Genomic DNA, 9,773 nt, shown 5'->3' with positions numbered 1-9,773 from the left:
ATGGCACACACTTATGTACATATGGCACACACCTCTCTTGTATCTAGACATCATTATTTCTTGGCAGCACACACTGACAACCACTTGGCACTCATCTTTCTTGACTTGGCACACTCCTTTAAATTGATGAGAAGTTGTTATTTCTATATGGCACTCAATATATCCTTTCTTTAACCATTATTATTTCGCAATAGCAATAACTTTAAACCATTAGGCACCTATTTACTTAAATTCGGTATGCATTTTTCACTTGCCAGTATACACTTAGCTCCATTTGGCACACACCTATCTTCTCTACACACATCATTAATTCTTGCTAGCACATGCTTACAAACACCTGGCGCACATATAATTTCATTTGGCATTTAAGGAAATACATACACTTAGTTGGATAACTCTTTTGTTTTAGTTACCTTCATCTAGCCATAGGGAACCTCATCTAATGGAAAGCATAGAGAAACACATGAGATTGGTTGAGAGGTGTTTAAGAACACATGGCTTTAGTTTACAAGACCCTGAAACTGTTGGGGATGACGAGGGGGGGGGGGGGGGACGATCGCCGGTTGGTCCTGATAGATAAGAGGTTGTCCAGAGTCGAAAAGGTCCTCCAAGATAAGGGTCTCTTGTCGGATGACCAACGAAGTGAGCATGCGACCGGTTCTACTGTGGTAATCAAAGTTTGACGAATTATTAACTCAGTTTTCTTGTCGAACTTGTATTTTTTTATGAATTTAATACCACACATTCTCAGTTGAGGGAATAGCATACTGCAGTTGGTGAAGCTCTGGACCAAGCTGCAGCGGAATTAGAGGATTTGCAACATAGTGCAGAAATGGTGGAGGTTTGTAATTATTTTCTTCCGACACTATTTGATTGTAGCTTTGTAGTGTATATCGTTATTACATAAAATGCATATTCCTATCAGGTTATTTGGTCCACTGATGTCCAAGGCGAAAAGTTCCTTCGAGATGCCACAATTTTTGATGAGGCTATGGATCAAGGTGAAGCGGAAGAAGAGGATACGCAATATAGTGCATATGACTTGGAGGTAGAGTAACTTTTGCATCGTAAGGCAAATTATAATTTCACAATTAAATAATTATTGGTAGTTACTGAAATTGCATATTACTAGCAGGTTATTTGGGCTACTGATACTCCTTGCGAGAAGAAATGTGGATCGACTACCAAATATGTCTCCTCCTTATGCGGCGCGTGAAGTTTGGAGCACGCGAGAGAAAGGCAATGGAGAAAGCAAAAGCCATATCCCAATTTTCGAAGACTTATAAAAGGGCATATAAAAAATAGAAAGTCAACAAAATGGATGATTCGCCCGATTACTCAAGTAAGTTTCTGTTGCCTATAAGTACTGCACTTATGGAGCTCCACAGGTCTACTCCAATCGACAAAGAAACTCTCCCTCCTGGAGAGGTATAGCAATCTTTTCATTTTTCCTAATATTCTGTATCCATATATCAGTTGCTGATTCAATATCCCATGTCTTTGCTAACTTATATTGTTGTCTTCACATTTAATTGTTCTTAGCATTTAGTACAATCCTCTAACATAATTGATGTTGAGAGATCGGCGTCGCCTGAAAGGTCAATAAAAGTGGCACCAAAACTTACGTATCAATGTATCATGGGAAGGGGGAAGGTATACTCCCTCTTTACTGTGAAGAAGCTATTGATTTCTTTCTACAAGGAAACAACTTCAAGTAAGTTTCTTTTATTAACTGTGCAATTTCACATTTCTCACAAATAAAGTACCTTAAATATGTCAATGAAATACGTAGGCACACAATTTGGAAAGATGCAGATAATTTGAGACCATCATACACTGGTGATGCCATAGTCCAGCTCCTTCATGATGGGCCACTACGCAGTGATGTACATAAATTAGTGACATACCTCAGTTTAATCTATATCATTTGCTTTTTTAACATTTTTTCTGAAGTATAGGTCATGAACGTGTATTTTTCTGTGATGGAGCTATTCCAACGAGAATACGTTGAGCCCGTTGATAATTCAAGTATTTACCTGTGTTGCGAGATACAAGTTCTTTACATCAACATTTTAAATTAGAGAAACTACGTATTGAAAAAATTTAATTGTGTGCTATTATAAATTTTATAGGCTGCTGTAGTTCAACATCTTTCAAGTGTTCGTGATGTAACAGCTGATATTACCAGAAAAATTTTAGATTCTTTGCAGCCTAGTATTCGGAAGTGGTTAGGGCAAATTCAACTTTTCGATCTCGAACAGTGTAGATATTTATTTATTCCAATGAATACGAGATGGCATTGGTATCTAATTTCTCTGGACTTGACGAATCAATGTTTTGAATGCTACAACTTGATGTGGAGCTTCCATGTAGCAGATGACGTTATCAAATATGTGGGTATCAATTGTACAATTTTTTACATCGTTTTTATTTTTAAATTAAATCACAAGTTAAGCAGATATAATATATTGTGGATATTCTTGCAGGCATCATTTTTGAGACACTGGCTAGAAGACTGCGTTGGATACCATATCCCTGATTGTCCCGTTCGAGAAATTAGAGAGTGCGCACAACAGACACCCGATAGTGTGGATTGCGGGGTGTATGTGCTCATGTTTGCCGAGGAATTGATACGTGGCACAACCAGACCATTGCCGGAGGAGTTCAAGGATCCCTCTTTATACAGGAGCTGGGTTGCAGAAAAAATTTTGTTAAATACTTGCTGTCTTACATTTGATGGGTTCTGGTCATGGTATGACAAGAAGAAAAAATAGGCATAGAGATTAGAGCCTTTAGATGTAAAATAGTCTTATAACATTTTTAATTTTTGTGTAATTATACTGGTTGAGACAGTAATGACGATTAAATTTAATGATTTTTCAACAGTCTAATTTGCCTATCTCTCTTTGCTGTCGTGCTATATAAAGGATGCCATGACAATGCATCTTTGTTGATTTCTGTGACTTCTTGCCATCATTTTTTTGTGCCATGATGTGCCATGCTTCTAATGGCACAATGAATTTTCTGAAATGCAAGGTGCCAGTTGAACACAACCTCCAAGGATAAACTTCAACAAGTGTGTTCCAACCAAACGTTGATGTGTACAAACATTAACAAATTTTGTACCAAGCTGGGTGCCATGGTTTGTCATGCTGCATTATTTTGATTTGGATACTAATTCTCTGGCAGGTAGCTTTTTATTTTAGTTGAAAAGCAGGTCTTGAATAAAGTAATGACCAACTTTGCATTTCTTGAGTGTACGGGACAAATATGCAAGTACAAGCAAGTGAAAATCAGGTTTCTATTGAACACAAACTTCTGAGACAGGATTCATCAAGTGTGTTCCAACCAAACGTTATTGTGTGCAAACATTAATTAATTATGTGCCAGGTATGTATAAGTATGTTCAATTGTTTAAATAGAAGTCTCAATTGTGTACTTGGGTTTTATAAGTGGGTTCCAATCATACTTAAATGCGTTCCAAGCATACTTTCAAACAGATTTGAAACATGCCATAAATCTTTGAAACTAATTTTCTAACTCTCTACTTGAATTGGAGGAAAATGGTTCAAATGGCATACTAAAGTATCTGAAATGCATGGTGCCAGTTGAACCGTTTTCCTCCATTTCGGATTTTTAGCAAATGAAAGTGTTTCAAAGCAAACTCAAAAACCTCAGATAGTCTAAAACAAGTGTGTTTCAACCAAACGTTGATGTGTGCAAACATTAATTAATTGTGTGCCAGGTATGTAGAAGTGTGTTCAATTGTTTAAATAGAAGTCTCAAATGTGTGCTTGGGTTTTATAAGTGGGTTTCAATTATACTTAAATGCGTTCCAAGCATACTTTATTGTTTCAAATCTGTTTGGCAGATTTGAAATAGGCCATAAATCTTGAAAACTAATTTCCTAACTCACTACTTAAATCGGAGAAAAATGGTTCAAATGGCACACTAAAGTATCTGAAATGCATGGTGTCAGTTGAACCGTTTTCCTCCATTTCGGATTTTTAGCAAATGAAAGTGTTTCAAAGCAAACTCAAAATTCTCAGATAGTCTAAAATAAGTGTGTTCCAACCAAACATTGATGTGTGCAAACATTAATTAATTGTGTGCCAGGTATGTAGAAGTGTGTTCAATTGTTTAAATAGAAGTTTCAATTGTGTGCTTGGGTTTTATAAGTGGGTTCCAATCATACTTAAATGCGTTCCAAGCATACTTTATTATTTCAAATCTGTCAAACAGATTTGAAACAGACCATAAATCTTGGAAACTAATTTCCTAACTCTCTACTTGAATCGGAGGAAAATGGTTCAAATGGCACACTATAATATCTGAAATGCATGGTGCCAGTTGAACCATTTTCCTCCATTTCGGGTTTTAGCAAATGAAAGTGTTTCAAAGCAAACTCGAAAACCTTAGATAGTCTAAAACAAGTGTGTTCCAACCAAACGTTGATGTGTGCAAACATTAATTAATTGTGTGCCAGGTATGTAGAAGTGTGTTCAATTGTTTAAATAGAAGTCTCAATTGTATGCTTGGGTTTTATAAGTGGTTTTTCAATCATACTTAAATGCATTCGAAGCATACTTTATTGTTTCAAATCTGTCAGGCCATAAATCTTTGAAACTAATTTTCTAACTATGTACTTGAATTGGAGGAAAATGATTCAAATGGCATACTAAAGTATCTGAAAGTGTTTCAAAGCCAACTCAAAAACCTCAGATAGTCTAAAACAAGTGTGTTCCAAGCAAACGTTGATGGGTGCAAACCTTAATAAAATGTGTGCCAGGCTTTCATAAGTGTGCACACCACATACTGAAATGTGTTCCAAGCATAGTTTATTGTTTGCATAGAATGAACAATTATGTGCCAGGTTTTTATAAGTGGATTCCAATCATACTTAAATGTGTTCCATTGCAATCCACTGAAGTGTGCACCAGTATGGAATGTGTGCCTGGATTCACAGATCGTGTTCGAAGTATACTTAACATGGTGTCAGGAACTTTCATTGTATTTTAATAGTGTGTCATGGTGTACCATGTTATATTAACTCCTTTCAGAGTTATAAATACAGTATTCCAGTATTAATAAACAGTGTGCTAGGGATTACTGTATGCTGAGAAGTACTTATGTCTTACATGTTGCATAACCAGAGGTGTGCCATGGTATGCCAAGGGTTGCTTACTACCAATCGGTATAGAGACACGCAATCATCTGAATTTTTTGAAGTTTGTGTCTTATATTTCTCCAATAACATCAACAGTAAGAGTGTGACGGGGCAACCAGAGAACTATGCCATTCATTTCATTGACATCAAGTGTTTGTGCAAAATTCTTCCACAACAAAATAAGAAGCACATGACTACGACAAAAATGAAAAATTCAGATCTCCATATATTACACCTAATCTCCAAAATATTTAGTCGATGGCCACATTACAAGTTCTTCTATTGTGCCCAAGCTTTCCGCAGCATCCACATTTTATATGACGTACTAACTCCCCTTGCGAAGGTCTTCTCTTCTTTTTTGGCCTACCTGGATGAGTCTTTATGATTGGGGGTAAAATATGAATCTCATCTGAGGCACTATAGAGCTCCTCGATATCAGGAATTGGACTAATAGCTTCAGCATATGTTGCTCTGTACATTTCAGTTTTGAAACAATTATCAGTGAAGTGGTACAGTGATCTACCAGCCTTCTCAATGCATGCACATGCATGCTTACATGGTATGCGGAATATTCGCCACTCGCCGCAAGAGCATTTGTTATTCTGGAGGTCAACTTCGCAAGAGTAGTTTGTATCCTTTACATCATATATCATTATGTTTGACGTAAATACGGATAATCTCCGACCGTCTTCTGCATTTCTATGCAATACTTTCTCTACATCTGGGCATAGATTTGTTTGAATATTGTAACCTCGATTACGCCGTTCATGCATCAATGTCATTATTTGAAGCCTGATATGGTCAACCAACTGAGGCACGGGAAGATGGCGAGCCTCCAAGATCCAACTGTTGAAACACTCTGCCACGTTAGATGTCATAATACCCCATCGTGGACCTGGAAATACTGCATTTGCCCAATGCTTCGGATTTGCATGCAGGAGAAAAGTTCTACTTCCTGGAGCATCTAATGTAAGCTTGCTAATTAATTTGTGGAAAACATTTAGCCTTGGAGTATAGGCAGCAGCATTTAGTAAATCGAGCAGCATCTTTCTCTCACTTGCACAATAATGGACAAGCACCTGCATTAACAATAATAAAAGGATGAGATCATCAACATCCTAAATTAGTTAGATATATTGTATGCTGAAAATTAAAAATATGATTATACATACCTGATTCTTGAAGTTGTCTTTCACATGACGGAAACAATATGAGTGATAACTACCAGAAAAGTACTTTGGCACTGATTTAATAATTTCTTGATGTCTATCCGTCATAAATGTGATTTGCTCACTTCGCCACTCAATGCAACTATAAATTGCTTCTTTCAAATTCCGACAAAACCAGTCCCAATTATCATCAGTCTCCGTATCGACCACACCATAAGCAATAGAAAACATATCATCGTTCGCATCTTTGGAAGTCGCGCCAAGTACTACTCCTCCATCCTTATGCTTTATAAATGTTCCATCCATAAAAATCAGAGGTCTATATCCTCTTATGAAACCCACTACTGAAGCATGAAATGAAATGAATAGGCGTCTGAATCGACCTTCAATAGTTCCATACTCCACTATGCTGTCAGGGTTGGTCTCAAGAATGGCATCGCAATACCAGCGTATCCGGTCATAAGATTTTGATCTGTGACCATAAAGGTCCTTCATAGCCACCTCCTTCCCATGCCAAGCTTGATGATACGACAATTCAACACCATATTCTCGACGAATATCCTTTACGATATCAGTCGGCCTATATAACGGCATATCTTGAAGTTTTTCTTTAACTATGTTTGAAATCCAACGTTTCGAAGCCTCAGGATGCGACAGGACTTGCAACCCTCCGCCACATGTATGCTGACTATTCATTTTTTTAATTGCAAAACTTGCTTGATTCCCAAGTCGGGAAGTATGGATACACCATTCACATCCTTCGTATGCACATTCCATAGTCAGTCGCAGGCGATCGTTCTTCACAAATACAAAATCTCTATAATTTGCAATGTAAAAGTTGCGAATCATGTCGCGAAGTTTCCACATCGTTGAACTCCTGACCAACACCCTCAATAGAGGTTTTCCAAGCATCCAAAAAATTTCTTTGACTAGGTTGCTCTTCGATTGCAGCTCTTGTTTCTTCAACAACTCGAACGAAATTACTTGAGCTATCCTTTGAAAATTTTTTTGATCGGTAGCTACACTCAACATTTTGGGATGGGCCACTATCCCTACAATAAGTTTAACAAAAATTCAGCATACTAACTATTAAATTTGTGATTAACATGAACAAACTAACAAGTGAAATATGCAATACAACAAAGATTTAAACTAAAATTACCAAAATAGAAACAGATGAATTAACTTCAGCATTACCTCATATCAATTACGACATCGGCTGCTTCGATCAAGCATGGAATATGACTAACAACCAACTCGATCACCGGCACATTTAAGTTGACGTGTATTTGATGCATATTCCGAACATCCTTATCACCCAGGAGCGAAACAAGCATTCTAGACTTGTTTGGAATAAAATATTTAACTTCTACCATTGTATCAGATAGATGTCTCCACCTTTCCACTATTTTCTTGTAAATTTGATCGAGATTTGTATCCTCGGAGATGGAAATAATAAGAGCTTCGCCACCATAAGAACAAATAGCCATGAAAACAGGGCTACTTGTTTTTTTTGAAGCCATGATAATGAAAAAAAGAAAAAAAAGGAAATTATTGAAGTTCCGAATGCTATTACAACAATGAAGCGAAGGGAATGCTGCCACAGCAACTATTTTTCGAATATGATATCAGCAATGAAAGTCACACGTTTAGGTCTCCAAACAGTATATGAGCAATGGCAGACAAACAACAAGATAATCCAGCTAAAACAGGGTTTTCGTTCAATCACAGTCGGAAAACAGAGGAGAATAAAGGAACAGCAACTATTTTTGAATATGATATCAGCAATGGAAGTCACACGTTTATGTCTCTAAACAGTATATGAGTAATGACAGACACACAACAAGATAAGCCAACTAAAACAGGGTTTTCGTTCAATAACATTCGGGAAACAGAGGAGAACAGAGGGATGCCTTGGTGAATTAAGAGAAATTGGAGTAGCATTTCAATCTCTATTACTCTTGTGCAATGAAACCATTGTCGCTAAATATCGAAAGGGACTCTAAGCAAACAAAAAAGGAGGAACTTGAATTTTCCGCAACTCACAGAATAGTATTTCAACCAGAATTTTCCGCTTGATTATTTCTGGTAGAAGAAGCAGAATTGAAGAATCTGAACTGTATTTCCTGTTTGCGAACGATCTCCCCGACACACTCCTAATGGAGAAACCATGTTCATCCACGATTCCAATGGATAAACTTTTCCCTTTCCGCTTGATTCTTTCGGATCCAAGAAGTAAAATAGAAGAATCCGAGCCATATCCCATGCGAACGATCTCCCCGACTCGCTGCCAATGGAGAAATCCTGTTTGTCCACGATTCCAATGGAAAATCTGAGCCATATTTTCTGTTTGCGGTCGATGTCCCAACCGATTCCACGTTTTCAACCATAACGGCAACGAAAGGGCAACTCCGGAAAAAAAACCTCTGTTATGGACCGATAATTAAGATTATCCCTAATCTTGGATCAGAAAGCATGGTTTGGATCAACAGGGACTTAGCGTTATACAGTAGTCAAGGGGAGGGTTGGGAATTAATTTACGCTATTTTATAAGGAATGGGAGTTTTAGATGGTAGATTTTGATTTTTTTTAGAGTTTTTGAATGAATAAATAACCTCCAAATGACCAAGTTAATAAACTTTCCATCAAGTTGCTTAGCAATTTGATTTAGATACGCGATCTTTATCCAAATAATGGAGTTTTTTTCTTTTTATTTTTGGTAAAAGTAAGTCGGAAGCAAAGAAAAAACAAAAAGAAAAGAAGTTACTTCATGACAACACAAGTAGTGCTTGAGGTGCTTGCTATGTGCACATAAAAAGTTCTCTCATATCGCATGAAGAATTAGTGCAACTCATAAGAATTGATGCAATACACAGGGGCAGGTTGAATATTGAATTGCCAAGCTAATATAAGCGGGTTGAAGAATTTTTCATGCACGTTTAGCCATTGCAAGAAAATATTTCTCTGAAAAAGAAAGTCCGACGAGTCCAGCAAAAGCTACTGATCATATTGCCCGACTTAATTGATTTAATATTAACCTATAAATGGTCTTCATAATCACTTTTCTAGACCATTTATTGGTTGGCAATTATCTATATTGTCAAATATAGGTCGATTTTTTTGAACTCTACAAACATCCTATTTTTTCACAAACTTATGAAAGTCCTTTATTCGGTGACAAAGAAGTAAAGTATCATGGTTATAATTTCACCTCTTAGCTATTACGAAAATGCCATTGCATGGATGATTTTATCCAAAAAAACATGTCATAATAAACCTAATAGCATGGATAACAATTTAAACTTTATAATATCATGTAATCGAATAATTATGTAATGAAATTTTCTGAACAAGTAGTATATTCACTTGCAGCACAAAGGACGATGTGCCTCTAAATATGCGAGAACGGGCTCAAAGTGGCTCCATGCTAATCTAAC

General features: G+C 36.9%; 1 protein-coding gene across 1 annotated transcript; it reads right to left on the bottom strand.

Moving 5' to 3' along the window:
• Positions 1-5,418: 5,418 nt before the first annotated feature.
• Positions 5,419-7,203, bottom strand: LOC103715957 (uncharacterized). Its single transcript, XM_008803763.4, has 2 exons — positions 6,340-7,203; positions 5,419-6,246 (listed from the first exon to the last, which is right to left on the bottom strand). Exons 1-2 carry the CDS (start codon positions 7,201-7,203, stop codon positions 5,419-5,421), a joined length of 1,692 nt encoding a protein of 563 aa, XP_008801985.3.
• Between the last annotated feature and the right edge of the window lie 2,570 nt (positions 7,204-9,773).

Source organism: Phoenix dactylifera, chromosome 1, assembly GCF_051530095.1.
Source record: "Phoenix dactylifera cultivar Ajwa chromosome 1, Ajwa_hap1_PhDact_Kaust_v1.1, whole genome shotgun sequence".
NCBI classification, from domain to species: domain Eukaryota; kingdom Viridiplantae; phylum Streptophyta; class Magnoliopsida; order Arecales; family Arecaceae; genus Phoenix; species Phoenix dactylifera.
Note: the sequence above shows the minus strand (reverse complement) of the source record. Positions and strands in the feature narration are given on the sequence as shown.

Excerpts from the sequence above, each read along its gene's own strand:
- LOC103715957 (XM_008803763.4), bottom strand. The coding sequence starts at position 7,203 with ATGTGGAAACTTCGCGACATGATTCGCAACTTTTACATTGCAAATTAT. Across the intron at positions 6,247-6,339 it reads AAGACAACTTCAAGAATCAG|GTGCTTGTCCATTATTGTGC; the intron begins GTATGTATAATC and ends TTGTTAATGCAG.